Genomic DNA, 16,281 nt, shown 5'->3' with positions numbered 1-16,281 from the left:
TTGTACTGGATTACTGTTTCTTAACGAAGAAATGACAGCTCTCTTATTTTGTCGGTGCATTTTAATGTGCAATGACGTGATTGATAGAAACCAAACAGCAGCTATTAAAATGTCAGATGCAGACTTGATGTTCCTATAAGTTTGGCTTCTGGAGTTTCATATACTGTGAGCAAATACACTTGAATTTGTCTTTTATTCCAATATACAGCCTGCAACAGAAACATTCCTCTCAAATTTACACAGTTGGAAAAAAATCTGAAAGCAATGAACAAACAAGGAATAGGTGAGCCTACCTAGTTACAGAAAAGTTAGCTAATGAGATCAGGATGAGTTAAAAATGAAGTAACGTACCCTGGTCAATGAAAGACATGAAAATGCAGATGACGACTGATGATGTTTGAATATGATATATGGTACAATATAATGCTTGATAGGACAGGTTACTCCAATAAATGATTTCAGCAATAAATATTTTTAAAAGAAAGACAATTAGAGCTTACTTATCTATTCACAACCATTTATTGTGCACATGCCACATGCAGAGCATAAATATGGAATAAAATAGAATAAAAGTGACAGTATTTTCAAACATATTGTTTCTGGGACATTTTGATAGGCAAATACCATAAAAGAGGAATTCTCCTGAGAATTATCACATCTCAGCCTATCCTGTGGACATGATTTTTTTCCCATGTCTTAATGGAAACCACTTGCCACCCAAAAAGAAAAACCAGGAAAGCCTGTCTACATCACTGTAGCCATTTATTTACTAAGTGTGTGCACATTAAGGTATTACTATACTGATTATATTTCTCATGTGGTTTTTAATTAGAAAATGTATCCAAAAGCAAAACAGCACAGACATATACAAATTGCAAAATGTAAAGAAACAGCAGATAGAGGTTAACACATAAGGCAAATGACACATTGAAAATCCAAACCCAAAACCTTAAAACATTTGGGGGGGTGATGGGGGACAAAATGAAGCCACATTAAATTTGTGTAAAATTATTCAGTGTGTTTTCCCTTCCCTTATGTCTGAAAAGCTTCTCCTTTCAATAGGAATGACTAAACTCCAAATATCACAAAAATGTTAATATAACTCTAGATTCACACTTGAACAGGGAAGAGGAATTATTTTCTATAAAAGTGGTCCTTGAAAATGGTACCACGAATGCCTTTTTGTATAGATGATTTTTAAACATAATGCTGAACTAATATTTTGAAGATTAAACTCTTATTTCTACTTGTCTTCATACAGTGACCAAATGATCAGGTTTTAGTTTTAGACTCTAACTGTATCTGAATCAATAGGAAATACGAATGCTACAAGCATATGCAGAGGGCATTATTTTTAGGCTGCTACTTCAGTGAGCAACATTCCGTCCCTGTAGAAATGCTGTACATTTGAACCGATCACTAACATCTGGAAACTGGGGAATTCAAGCAGGGGATGCTTTAGAGTCATGTACTGTGATCTTAATCTGTATTATCCTAAGCACAACATTCCAAAATATACATCTAGAGAGACTAAAAGTAATGCTCTACAATAAAGAGGTAATAATTAAAAAAATGCTACTGACATGGAATATTTATAATCAGAAAAATAAATATTCAGGGAGCTCACCAGAAGATTAAAGTGCTCTCTGCCAGTTATTAAAAGATTAATGCTGGTGTATTAAATATGGCATTCCCCACTGTAAAATACAGAGATTCTTCTGCATTATAATCAATATTTATTTCACAGGATTAACTGTTTTAGGAATAGACAGAAGAAGGCTTTGCCACAGAAGAGAAGGACAAAGCACAAAGACAAAATGTTAAGTTAGGAAGCGACGTTATCCTTTTAGGGATAAAATTTAGAGAAATGCAACATTATGCTCCATGAATAATATGCAGAAAGAAAAGTGTAATAAAAATGAAATGCTTAATGTAAGATAACTTTATAAGAAATCCAGATCAAATAAAATTCTTTGAAGGAAATACCCAAATGCCATTCCAATGCCACTGACTTATCAAATACTATCTTGGCATATAATCTGTAAAGGCAAAACTAAATAACAACAACAACAACAACAAATCTCTACCACACCAAAACAAAACCACCAACTTACTTTATGTTGTGTAAAGCAAAGGACTGACACTAAGGTAACGTGACAATGCACAGAGCCGGCATGTCTTCTACAGGTGGTTTCAGCAGCAATGGGAAATAACGCACAATTCAGTTCCAGCTTTTAGAAAACAAACAACAGAAAACGTCCTGCCTCCCTACAGATGCAGGGTGAGGAAGTAGTTTGGGGTTGCTATTGGTGAACCATTTAGTTTGCTACTTTGTGTCACCCTTCTCATTCTTTTATCCCCAGTTAATTATTATCTGCATATAAGTCTGCTAGACAATAAATTAGCAGCTTTCAGGACAGATACCTTGAAAAGTTCTTAGGGAGGTTAAACAAATATTATAGCATAAACCGCCCCCCTCTCTAACAAACATGCACACAATGGAAGTGAAGTCGCAAGTGACTGATGGGACAGGCAGGGCTTGGGGCTCAGTCTCAACTATAAAAGCACCCTTCCCCAAACAAACTTAAATGATAACTCAATGTGATCATGGGCTTTTGTCCATTTTGGTAACAAAGAAAAAAAAAAAACTATCAAATGCCATAATCTCTTTTCTCAAATATCAATAGGATCCACAATTTTACCACAATTGCTTCTCTGTCTTCCTGTGGTATCTACATAATTTTTTCCCTAAAATGAAAAAAACAAAGAAAGGCTGGTCTGAATAATTAATCACATTCCTCTCTATACTATCAAACCTCTGTGAATCCCAAACTTCATGATTACATTTGGAAGTGGTTCGTTTATTATTGAGAAAGAACTACCAAAAGAAAAAAAAATCTAAATTTTTATCACATCCTCAAGCCAATCTTTTATTTTTCCAATGTAGAACTAAAGAAAAAAATTATTCTGTAAAGAGAAATTTCAAACCTTCATCAGTCAGTAGTATAACTCTGAAACTGATCTAATTGATTCATTGTCCAAAAAGGGGGAATTTTAAAAATTTTCTGATCTAATCCTCTGATTTACCATAATTCCCAACCGCATTCTTTTCTATTTATTCTCTTTAAAGACAGAGAAAACTTTCAGAGTCCAAAGTTATTCAACAAGCTCTTTACCTCAGCATAGGGAAGGGAAAAAAAATAGTTTGACTAATATAGGTGGTGAAACATACACAATGAATAGAAATGGTCATATTTTAATAAAAGGCAAAAATTTAAAGTTTATAAGCTATATGGTAGCTTTTATGGGGTGGAGGGGATCAGAGAAAAATATAACATCTCTTTTGGGCATGACACATTTTGATCAAAATCTCATTGGCCTTTCCTACTGGAATGATCAACTGTAAAGACAAAAAAAAAAAAAAGTATACAGTTTAAAAAACCCTGACACCTACTACTGATAAAATTGTTTAAACTCCTATTTACTGTTTTAGAGATAAACACTATTTTTTTTTAAAAACACAATGCTTCACTTATTAATTAAGTGTAAGGCATTTTTATTGCCTTTTATAGATTTACTCACAACTACCTAGTAAGGAAAGAAGGTATAATTATTTCAGCATAGAGGTTGAAGGTTTTTATTCTAAAATTTAATTCTTCACTGATTTATTCTAAGATGAATTTAACAGTCAACCAGGAAACTGGTTTTTATAAAAGTTATTTTATGGGCAGAAAATGCAGGAAAAAAAGTAATAATAAACACCAAACTGTCTCTTTACTTTATGAAGCCAGATATTTCCTCAGAGACTTGGTTTTCAAAGCTTGGAATTTATCCCTTCAGGGCCACTATTATTTTTCAAAACTCCATATAAATATTAAATCTAAAACTTAATCGGTGATTTAAATTCTCCTCTTTCTCTTCAAATTTCTTCTCTTCCCCTGGACTGTTGACTTTCAAAAATTCACAGAGTGAGCATGTTTCTTGCAAAGTGGCTTGTCCTTCTTGGAGAAAAAGGTCTGACCTTCCAAACTTTCACAACATACCTGAAAAAGAAGCATTATTTGAGAGAATATCATTATTTTATCAAGTACGCCTAACAAGGGGAAAATGATTTTTTTTACCCAATGGATAACATGACAAAGCACTTTAGTTGGTTGTGTTAGACCCCCTAACATTTCACGATTACTATTGTATTCCATGGAATCTTTCAAAAGCAATGAAGAATGACTTTTTTCCTGGAATGCATTCTAATTTATTTAAACTCACTGATCATTATTTTTCTCTATTGGGAATGACTACTTGGCCCTAGTGAAAAAATTAACACATAAATAGGTCACGTTAAATATAATTTCTATTCTCAGAGTCTAGTCAATGTTTTAAATCTGCCTCCTGTTGTAGAGAAACAAAGCATTCAGAGAAGCAACCCAAAAAACCCAGCACAGTTGCTTTGCCACATATTCCCAAGCCCCTAAATATACAGTCGCAGAATACCTGACAGTTCTTTTTAATTCATTTCTTTGTTTCTTAAAATGAAAACCCTAGTCAATATCTGGCTGCTGGAAGTTATGTCATAAGTTAACTATTCACACTTATGTCTTCTTATTTTTCCTACTGTCTTTGTTAATTTTAATGCTCCCGAGCAGATCTACCAGAGAATAGGAGGCGGCAAATCTGCTAAAAGTTGTTGCTTCTTATAGATTTTATGAAATCTAAGAGATGGATGAGGTAAACAAGACAGGGTTCAATGGTAATGTTTGAGGAAATTGACTTCAATTAACAAGACTTTTTCCCCTTCCTACAATGGGTATTAAAAACTATTAGAAATATTAAATATAATTTTAAAAAACAAACATCTGAACAGAATACTTTATTAGATATTTACTTCTAAATTTAAAAAATATATATCTTAGGTTCATGTTAATCTCTGAATCTATACTCATCATTAAAAATAAAACCAAAAATTTTAAAATATCAAATGAAAGAGGTAAATATGTTACTACAAGTTTATTATAGTCTCAAAAAGAAAAGAACATTCATAGACTATTACTAAGGAAGGAAATGGATCAACATACAGTTTACTTTCAGTGTTAAGTCAGTAATAGATTTTTATAACATTTTACTTCTATTTTAAGAAGTACCTATGTTTTCATAAATTACTAAAAACACTCCAATAAAACCTAGTTTAAAAAAAGTAAAAGGCTCTTATTTTTTTAAGAAATATATAGCTTCTCCTTATAAACAAAAATGTATCAAAAATAGGATTTTCTCTAAAGGGGTAAACATCATATTCTGTGCCAAACAATTTCAAAAAGTACTGAAAATTTTAATAAACAATTTTCAAAATCACTGTAAAAATATTTCTAGGTTTGAAGTACTGAAAGATATAAAAACTGTTATTGCCATTTAGTGCTTAGGCTAGAACTGGCCATACCATGCTCCTTCAATTCGGAAACAAGAGTTTACTTACTGAGCATACAAAGCAAGTGTCGTGCCAGGTGTAGGCCAGAGCTTCCAGGAACATGTCACCAGCTTCTATGGGAAACTCACATCCATGGCATATAGTGCCAAAGAGGGCATAATAATCTGTATTGGGGCAGGGGTAGGGGTAGACACAATTTAAACATGACAAAGCTTTAGAATGATAGGTTTTAGAAAAGAGCAGCAAAATGGGAATTAAATGAGATGAAGATAAAGTTACTAGTAACTGGAAAATTTTCAGATGTCATAAAATTTGACTTGAGATACATGCGTAGCATATTTCAGGTTACCCTTGGTAAACGTTATATACGCAGCTTAACATCCTCTATTATATTTTTCCATATAATACTCCTCAGTTCTGTCCAACTTCCTGAGTGCCCAGATATGCATGAAGAAGAGCACTGTTCTCTGATAAGTTATCAACAGACATGATTGTTTCAATAAAATATGAGAACGTCCAGTGACTAGTAACAGTAAGACCAATGAACATAAATGAAGAAGAAATACCTGATATTAGCAAATTTCATAGCACATCTGACTTGGTAAGGAAGAAAAACAAGTCACAGGGAACCTCCATGAATGAATGCTGTGACTGAGTTTCTGGCTGGACTGTATCGCAACAATATTAGCCACTATTTCTTTTGCCATATTTTCTTTTCCATTTTATGACTTCATGCAGAAAATCCTTAGCCAGAGAACACCTCTTACTTGACACAGATTAGAGTCATAAAATATTAATATCTTCCTTCTGAAGAAAGCAGTTTTGACAAGATGTCTCTGGTATTATCACTACATTAGAACTTACTGGCAATTTTCTTTCCTTTTCTGCAGCTGCTCTTACTATGTGTGTTCACTCATGGTTCACTCTGTGACTTTGGACACTTCCAATCCCACCTGGGCTGGAGCAGAAAGTAGGCTACCACCCGCGGCGTGAGTCACCTTTCCAGCAATCCCCAATACTGCTCAGTGCCAGCTGTTCAACACGCACCCACAGAGTCCCACCGTGAGCCAGGCGCTGTTCTAGGCACTGGCTGGGGGCATAGGGCAGAAGACAGATGGGGTTGTTCACCTCATGGGGTTTACAGTCTCACTGGGAGCAGGATGTCGTCATTTATTATATTTTAAAAATAAATGATGATAAACAACTTCAGATAGTGACAAAGACCATAAAGGAAAGAAAAGAGTGATGCGATAAAGAATGATTGGGAGAGGTGTATAATACTACACTCTAGAGGGGGTTAGGAAAGGCTTCCCTGAGGAGAAAACAGTTGTGCTGTGACTTGAAAAAAAGGGGGGGAGAAATCACCTCAGAAAAGCTGGGGAAGGACATTCCAGTCAGAAGAAATAGCAAGTACAAAAGCCCTGAGGCCAGAAGTATCCAGCAGGTTCAGAAACAACCAAGGGGCCGGGTATGGTTAGAATCCAGTGACAGAAAATCAGGTGGAGGAGATGAGGTTGGCAAAGCTGGCCCTAGGGAGGAGTATAGTTTTTACTCTAGTGGAAGCCATAAGGGTGTCAAGCACAAGCTGATTCACATTCACGCAAGTATTACCGTAGCTATCTGAGGGTGGGGGGGAAGAAGATAAACCATTCTGGCTGGCAATTATAATGCCCAGGCCAAGAATGAGGGTGAACTGGATTTAGTGGGGACAGTGGAGGTGAGAGAAATGAATGAATTCCATATCCACTGGGGGTAGAACTGTTACAATTTACTAATTAGACTGGGCAAAGAAGGGTCAAGTCATGTTGACCAGCCTCAAATTAGAAGCTGACTGCTTCTTTAACTTGACTACCATGGACTATTCCCTTTGTCCAGCACCACCCTTTGAATTGCAAGGTAGAACAACAATAAAACCCCATAGTGGCAATGCAGGGGTACTGAGTGGAGGCATAATAAAGGAAAAATATTTTATTTTTTGAAACATGTATGTGGAGTAGTAACATCTAAGTAAGGATAATGTTAATAAATAAGTGCTAAGAAAGCTCACTTATAGCCTTTGGGAAGGAAAAGGAAGTGTTCAGAGTTTAGGTAATAGGATAAATGTCGTAGACTGGTCTTTAGAGCCTGTTTTTAAAAAAATAATCTTGGGGCTTCCCTGGTGGCGCAGTGGTTAAGAATCTGCCTGCCGATGCAGGGGACACGGGTTCGAGCCCCGGTCTGGGAGGATCCCGCATGCCGCGGAGCAACTAGGCCCGTGCGCCACAACTACTGAGCCTGCGCGTCTGGAGCCTGTGCTCCGCAACAAGAGAGGCCGCGATAGTGAGAGGCCCGCGCACCGCGAAGAAGAGTGGCCCCCATTTGCCGCAACTAGAGAAAGCCCTCGCACAGAAACGAACACCCAACACAGCCAAAATTAAATAAATAAATAAATTTATAAAAAAAAAATAATAATCTTAACCAAGGGAGCAGTCCAAACCACAATTACCCTCCCATTCAGTAAAAGTAACAAAGGATTTCCAATTTGTTGTCCAAGCAGTGGTCTTCAAGAGCATATCACTACTATATTCAAAAGTTGAATATTTCTCATTTTTATAACCACTAAAAGTTCACTAGTGGAGTGTAAGAGGTGGCTTTAAGCGACACGATTTGGTAGGATTTATATCCAGAAGTTATTTGGGATTCAAGAATAATAGTTTTCTAAATTGCTTACATGGTCATTTCTCTTAATGAAGCTGGGAATATGTTCTGACCAAGTCACGTACAAATCTTACATAGTTCTTTTGCTATATATTCAAAGTAACATTAAGTGCTCCCAGAACATCCAGCAAAACTATTTTGCCCAATATTTCCTTTCAGCTTTATAGCACTATAAGGGATAATGCTTTGTCTTCATTCAAAACTTAAGAAACTCTGGGCTTTAGGATCTTACCAGTCTCACAGTAGGGCTCACCGTCCTCCAAGTGAAAAACATTATTACGAATAGGTTTTCCACAGGCCACACACACAAAACAGGAAACATGCCAAGTTTGTTTCAAAGCATTGATGACTTCCTGTTATAGAAAGGAAATGGATGTAAAGAAAGATGATGATTATTCTACTAGCTGTACCAATACAGTCCTTTTAAACTGAGCCAAAGTAGACACACATGCTTTGTCTTTGCCTAAGCTTCTCATCTAATGAACTAGAGATATTGAAGGACAGACTCACAAATCATCTAAACTGATGCATCATATAAAATATGCATTTTCACAAATACACATCAATAAACTTACTTAGAGAATGATTAGTGTTACTTAAACATTATAAATGTGGTGAATCCAAGTAAGCATTTCATAAGTGTTTGCTACACTACATTCTGCTTTCCCTGAAAGGGTGTCAGGAAACATTAACTTGTAAAGATTTCACAGTATTATCTTGAAAATGTCATGGAGGAATGGCAAAACACTTAAAAACTAAAACAAGCCTACACTGTATCGCACAATGGAAGCAACAACTTAATCAGTGTAACCCAATCATGTTTAACACGTGTTTAGGATCTTGGAAATCAGCTATGACTGTACTAAGCACACATCCATATGAGTGTCTAAAATTTGAACCATAAAGCATGGATTCTAGTCAGCAATAGTCCTGTGGTTACATATACCAAGTATCAAAGACTTGGGCCAGATTTTAATTAGTAAAAGAAGTTCTGGGGAGTTGGTTTTGCAAGGAATTGTTTCTTTGAGTTGACAGAACGAGATGGAGTCATTAAAAATCATTTTTGAAGAATAGTTAACAATACAGGAATTTACTCTTTCCACAACATTTATCACAAAAAGGAGGAGGCTATACATAAAGTATGGTTACAATTTTGTAAATGAATTACTCATAAGGAGCAAACTGGAAGAAAACACATCCTAAGGTTATCTGGGACTGGTAAATATATAGACCATTTTAATTTTATTCTTTACATGTTTTGTATTTTCTAATTGTTGTAGAGTGAAATATTTTCTTTTCAAATAAAAAATATTGTCAAAATAAAAGACAAAAAAAAAAAAAAAAAAAAAAAGAAAATGATATAGATAAGTTATTTGCCATAGAAAATGCCATATTTCACTACCGAAGGGCTATGGGAAGAAACGGCAGTTATTTATATCCAAAGAGATCACCATGAACATGTACAAGTGGACATTCAACCAAATCATTTCCCAAGGCTTCTAGTATCTATTCAACTTTCTATCCTTGAGACAGATTACTATCCCTTCTTTAATAGGTTATCAAACTAAAACACAATCCAGAATATCTGTCCCTTTAGTGGAGTTCTGGCCCATGTCTGAAGCAATGAGTTTAAAATTTCCATTTCCTAGAACCTCATTTGGTGCTAAGACTCTTACTTGACTTTATTAATCATTTTAGAACTCATGGAATACATTTATATACTAAAACAGTATTAATGTATTCTACTTATTAATTATTTGTCATTTCAAAAGGCACAGCCTGAATCATTCTCCTCTTTTCCTCTTCATATATTGTACAAATTAATAATATAGAAATATTCCAGGAGTATATTTATAATTTTAAAGTGTCTTCAAAGTTTTAGACCCATTTAAAAAGATGTATTCTAAAATTAAGGTTACTCAATAATTCATACTAGCTTTTCTCTCAATTGGTATGAATTACAGTTTCATTATTATATTTTCATATTGAGCATATTAGAACTCAGCAATGTAATTTCCAAATTTTGCATGAGTTGTATGAGTTTCATATGAGTCCAGGCACCTTGGCTGCTTCTAAAGTAAAATGTCAACTCCTGGTCACCCATAGGAAATGCCTTACCCTTACTTCACAACTGCAAATTGGGTATCCCAGAGCAGGAAATTCATTAATTCATCATTATTTATTATGTATCTGAATCCTAAATTACTCCCTTTTTGTTAAAAAAAAAAAAAGGTGTGACTTGCTTATTTTTCTATCACATGTATACTCTCATAAAACTGAGGTTATATTTTTAAACATTATATGCGTTCAAGAAAAATATATCATTTATAAGCCTCGTGTTTTATATATTTCATGAGATCTGTGCCCTGAGCTTGAACCCTGACAAATGGGTAAGTGCCGCTCTTATAAAAGCGATGGAATTTAATTTAAAACAGTGAAGGTGTCAATTCTAAGAACTCAGATGTGTGTGGTCCTGTGCGACCTCTTCATTCCTGAGCAAACAGGGTCCTGTTGAGGTAGCACACCCACAGTAAATTATTTTTTCCCCACAGTGGCTAGACTTTCACCAGACAAGCCAGCACTCAGTAAGACAAAACCAAAGACAACTTAACCCCATGAGTCTGATATACTTCTACAGAGGTCTATTTAGTTTTGTCTTACAAAAATAAATAGTGATGAAAGCAGAGAGGGGATCAAGCAAGAAGAAAATAGAAAGTAAAAAAGACAGAAGGGTTTCATACCAAAAAACTGTTCTGCTTTAAAACTCACTCAGAGTGAAAAGGTTTCCAATACTTACTCCGAGGATCTTCCTCTGGCATCGGCCACATTCAGGAGCAAAGAATTTCTCATAGCAGAGCTCACAATACAGGGCTCCCTGTTCCTCTACAAATCCAATGTAGGCCATCGTGTTTTTGCAGTGAGCACAGTTAAATTCTTCTGGGTGCCAAGATTTCCCCAGTGCCACTAGGAATGGTCCCCTGCCAAAAGAAAAGAGATCAAGTTGGCTAAGGAATAAAGGTTTCTAGTTAGCCTGAAGAGGACCTCTTGTTCGCAATGTCCAAACAATTAAATACTTGCTCAATTCTCCTTCTCAAGGGTGCTGGAAATTTACCTAGGAACTCTGCGCATTGAAGTGAAAAGAACAGGAGAGAGGAATAAGCCCTGAAGGGATTCCTTCAAGAAAGGTCATCTCTGCCCCCTGGTTTTCTGTATTCAAGGGATTTGGCAGTTAGGTTTTCTGAGCTGCAATGAGTGAGTGCCTCATGATTACGACTGAGAATATTAACTGTGACAGAAAATGAAGTAACCAGGAAAAAAATATATGGGCTAGGCAGAAATGAGAGTTTGAAATTTCCATAAAATAAACAAAAGGAAAAAAAGCTCAATCTGGTAATGTCAGCGTCTTAAAAACAGTAACAACTATTACCGGAAAAAACATTCTAGTCAATTTCTCTTCCCCATACATTGTTTCTTATACTTATTTCTCAACTTTGTGAAACACACCAAATCCTCCCCCTCCAAAATGACTACAGAAATTATCAACTGGGTATTAGAGATGCTTTGAAGCTACTTAGAAAGGTTTTATTTAATTCAAGCATGACTGATTTTTAATGCACATTTGTATCAAGGTACCAAATGTTTGTAAAGTGATTTTTTTCCATTAAATACTATACAGCCATGAACTGATAAGATGGGTTTGGTTTGCTTGACAGGAATCCATTATGAAGCTTTATCTAGTCATGAAGCCTGCGGAGATTAACCTTTCTAGCCTCTGCGACATACTTTTCAGTAGCTACATCACACTAATTTTTATTCACAGAGTGGCTTTACCTCCAAGGCACTTTTACACTTATCTAATTTGTCCATGCAACATTCCTGTGAGACAGACCAGGGCAGTTATTATGAACTCAGTTTAACAGATGGAGAAGCTGAGATACGGAATGTTCACAAGGTATGACATGTATCGTAAAATCGCGGATTGAATGAAGGCCAGAAGCTGAATTTCCTGATTTCTATTACACTGCTCTAGTCAAATGATATTCTGTCTCTGATCACACTACCATCAATTATCATCACTGAGTAACCACAGGGTAACTAATTCTTAGGAAGCATAGGATATCTGACTAGTGGGAAAAGTCACAGTAACGAGCATCACAAAGTCGAAACATTTTTTAGCCTTTGACAATAACAGAAACCTTGGTATTCAGTAAATATCTTCCGTTGGGAAATTCTTTGCAAATACACTGTTGTTTTCTCAGAACCAGCACCTAATTCTGCAAGAGTCAGGTAAGTAGAAAGGTCCTTGATGAATGATTAAAATGTGTTCTGTGGGGATAAGAGGGTATTTTCTACCTACTTTTTGTTAACTTGTTTCTTATTACTAATATGATGCCATTTTGTATAAGCTAGTGCATGCAACTCTCTTAACATTTGAGAAAAGTAGTTTATTATTATTATTATTTTTAAACTTTAGGGTACCATTTTTGTTCCCACTAACAAGGAATGCCTTTGTTAACTAATTCCTGCCAGGAAAAAAAAAGGGCTACAGATCACTTATTCTGTAACCAAATATGTTGCTTTTGGTAGGCTGTCCCTCAACTTGTAACTGGTTTATAAACAAAAGTTCTACTCAAGACTTCATTTCATTTTCTCAGTATATACCCGGCAAGTAGTTTACCTTCAAAGATAAGCCAGAGTCACAATGCTCAAAGCCAGACAAAGTTTTAGGAGTGCACTTAGCTTTTCCACCAGGTAGGTATCCCATTATGTATGCCTGAAAAATCTGCCAGGCTAAATTTACTGTGACCATACACAGAGTATGATGGAACTTTAGGGTTTCATGCTATGATCTGCCTGGACATTAAAGCAGATTCTAAACTATTTACTAGGGTGAATCTATCAGGGCACATCTTCAGCTCAACCAGAAGGGCGGATAGCCCCTGCGGCCAGTATCCTTATTGACTCTTCAGTTTGCAGAAGAAGTCAATTCAATCCCCATTTCCACTTTCTGTTAAAGCGTGTTAGTATGCACTTGGAAGAAAGAGTTTTCCTCTTGAAACATGCCATCAGTGCTACCAAATATTTAACAAACTTCATCTGAGGAAAAAAAACAAAGACTTTTAAGAACAGCTGACTGCATTTTTCTAGACTTTCTAATAAAATATGTGTTGAGATCACCTCGGAGAGCCCTGTTCCGTGAATCGGAGCAGACGGGGCCTGGCCCGTCCCACAGGAGAACTCCTTTAATGATGGGTGCCAAGTGCGACACCGTCAGTCTGCGCTGACACTTCTGAAAGGCAACAGCTCCACGAAATCCACCCCTGCTCTTCCTGGAAGCTGCTGTCGAGAGTGCTGTTTGTGAGATCACACATGGCCATTTTTACACAGATTCCTGCGAGAAGTTCCTTTCAGGTTTTTGTAACAAGAACGGTTTTGCTTTTTCTGAGCAAGAGATTTTTTTTTTTTAATCTCACTGAACAGTAATTTGCAAAATTAATTTTCTTTTTTTTTGTCAGCTGCTAGAAGGCTTACAGCCAAATTCAGTCTAACCATGGGTAAGTATATAATGTCACTACTGTCCAGACACAATGACAAATTTTTCTCCAGTCTTCATTTTTAATAGTCCCATCCATGATTTTCATTCTTCTTTTGCTCCCTTTTGTAATTTAGAAGGTTTTCTTATATTTCATATATTCTTAAAAAGTCTTTTCGATAGCTTTCTGGGATAGAGTCCACTATAAATAAATAAATAACCCACTGAAAGGGTATTTTAAGGTATTTACTTAAGTTTCTTTATCAAATTTGAATAGTGAACAATCTTAACGACAGTAAAGAAACTCCCTCTGCACCTTTAAACAGTGAGCCGACAGTGACCTCTGCTCCTGCCAGACCTCCTTTCTTACATAAACAGGCTCTGTGCAGATACCCCTCGGCTGAGCTGAGAGAGCACCTTCCCCATCAATGCCACGGAAGTTATGTATAAACAATAAAATCTCACATATAACAGAGTCCTGTCTTGTCCGTGTCAGCAGAGACTAATCTAACAAATTCATTAACACAGGATTAACAGGATACGTTCTTCTTGTCCCAGGTAGGATCAGGTTTCCGTCTGGGAACTGGAACAGCAGGCTTGAATAACTGCACAGTGGAATGAAGTACTCAGCTCCTTCTCCGAGTCCTCTGCACCCATGAACCTCCCTAAATCCCTGCTGGCTGACAAGTGAAGGAAGGGGAGAGAGCTGAAGCACGCACGGATTGGCTGAGAGAGACGAGCTATGGCGTGGAACTTTTCACCCTGTTCATCTTCTGTGAGATTGATGCCCCCCAAAAAAATTATTAGTAATGGAAGGAAAGGTAGGGAAGGATGCTAAGGGAATAATTCAGAGAAAAAGAACAGCTTAGTTAGAAAGGTGAAAAGAAGTGCAAATTTCAACGGGCATAACTAATAGGGATTTAGGTTGAAAATCAAATGCTTACTTCTTCTTCTTCTTTTTATTTTTTTGATTACCACAATAGGTTTATTGAACCATTCTCATACAGATACAAAATTAAAGAAATAGAAAGAAAATTTTTCCTGGTTGATGAGAACTCTTAGGATTTACTCTCTTAACTTTCAAAGGTAACATACAGCACTGTTGATCCAAAGGCTTACTTCTTGCTTCCCTTTGTTACTTAATTCTTAACAGTAACCCTCACTGATAGAACTTAACTCTATAAATAGATGGAGAAAACATCAGAGGAGTTAGCCAACTTCTCTGATATGACGTGGATCATGAACTGGACAGCTGGAATCCTCCAGGGCCCAGCCACTACAGATTAAAATTTTTTATTTAACCAAAAGTGAACTGCATCAAAAGAAGTTAAAAACAAAAAAAGAAAGTTAAAAAAAATCAAAAGTTAATTAACAAAAGTTAAAAACAAAGCCACATAAAAAATAACTCACATGCTCAAAAATAAATATGGAATCTGATAGTTGGCTACAGGGATCACTCAAGCAGAAGATGTGACATATTATACCAGATCCATATGTATATAAGCATTGAAATCACCAAAATGAATTCCCATTATTAAAGATTTTCCTGAGGCAAGATTAACTTTTGAACTTTACAACTATGACAATTTAGAGCCCTATAGATATCTCATGACTTTTGCTCAGTACCATGATTCAGGACTCCTTACTATGGCTATAAGGGCAGTACATATATATTACTTATATTACCGTAAGGGTACTACGTACTGCTCATGACATTTATATTACTGCATTATGGTTATCTATGTCAGGACTCTGGCTTCCTTATCAGATGATAAAATACATGAAATCAGGGACTGCCTCTTATTTATATACTATGGTGCTAGTTTGGCAACTTGCACTTAAGTTTTCTTTTTTTAATATATTAAAAAAAATTGAGATGTAATTGACATATAACACTGTGTAAATGTAAGGTGCACCATGTGTTGGTTTGATACATTTATGTATTGCAATATGATTACCCACCTTAGCATTAGCTAATACTTTATAGTTTTCGATGGATATTTGTTGTATAAAAGTATCATTTTATGAGTAGACTATTGAACTTTATTGCTTGCAATTTCTTTCAAATAAAAGTAATTGGTTGTTGAAGCTAGATAATCCCCATATCTCCTCTTTGCACCAACAGGATTCTGGAGGTATCTTTATTAGACTTACCACATTGATATGGCTGTTGATTTGCTTGTCTGTATTTTTTACCAGAGTGTAACAGTATTAATTTGCTAGAACCGCCTTAACAAAGTGCCACAGATGGGATGGCTTAAACAACAGGAATTAACTTTTTCACAGTTTTGGAGGTTAGAAGTCTAAGACCAAGATGCTGCCAGGGTTAAACTCTTCTAAGGCCTCTCTCTTTGGCTTGTAGATGGTCACCTTCACCTGGTCTTCCCTCTGTATGTGTGTGTGTCCTAATCTCTTCTTAAAAGGACACCAGTCATACTGGATTAGAGCCCACCCTAATGACCTCATTTTACCTCTTAAGGACCCTACCTCCAGATAAAGTCAGAGTGAGATATTGGGGGTTAGGATTTCAACATATGAATTTTGGGGGGACACAATTCAGTCTATAACAGTAACTTCCTTAAGGGAAGGGAGTAAGTATGTCTTTGATTTCTGTATCACTGGTATTTAAAGG

The 16,281-nt window shown here is 36.0% G+C and overlaps 1 protein-coding gene across 2 annotated transcripts in view; it reads right to left on the bottom strand.

Moving 5' to 3' along the window:
• Positions 1–500: 500 nt before the first annotated feature.
• PDLIM5 (PDZ and LIM domain 5) overlaps positions 501–16,281 on the bottom strand; it is a 210,841-nt gene continuing 195,060 nt past the window's right edge. For both annotated transcript variants that reach the window (XM_068542458.1, XM_068542459.1), the window contains 4 exons: positions 10,914–11,094; positions 8,349–8,469; positions 5,468–5,583; positions 501–4,043 (listed from right to left, as the gene is read on the bottom strand). In XM_068542458.1, coding sequence (XP_068398559.1) covers positions 3,954–4,043; positions 5,468–5,583; positions 8,349–8,469; positions 10,914–11,094 — 508 coding nt within the window. In that variant the 3' untranslated portion in view covers positions 501–3,953. The remainder of the gene's footprint in view (positions 4,044–5,467; positions 5,584–8,348; positions 8,470–10,913; positions 11,095–16,281) is intronic.

Source organism: Eschrichtius robustus, chromosome 4 (assembly GCF_028021215.1).
Source record: "Eschrichtius robustus isolate mEscRob2 chromosome 4, mEscRob2.pri, whole genome shotgun sequence".
NCBI classification, from domain to species: domain Eukaryota; kingdom Metazoa; phylum Chordata; class Mammalia; order Artiodactyla; family Eschrichtiidae; genus Eschrichtius; species Eschrichtius robustus.
This window is presented reverse-complemented; position numbering and strand designations above follow the sequence as displayed.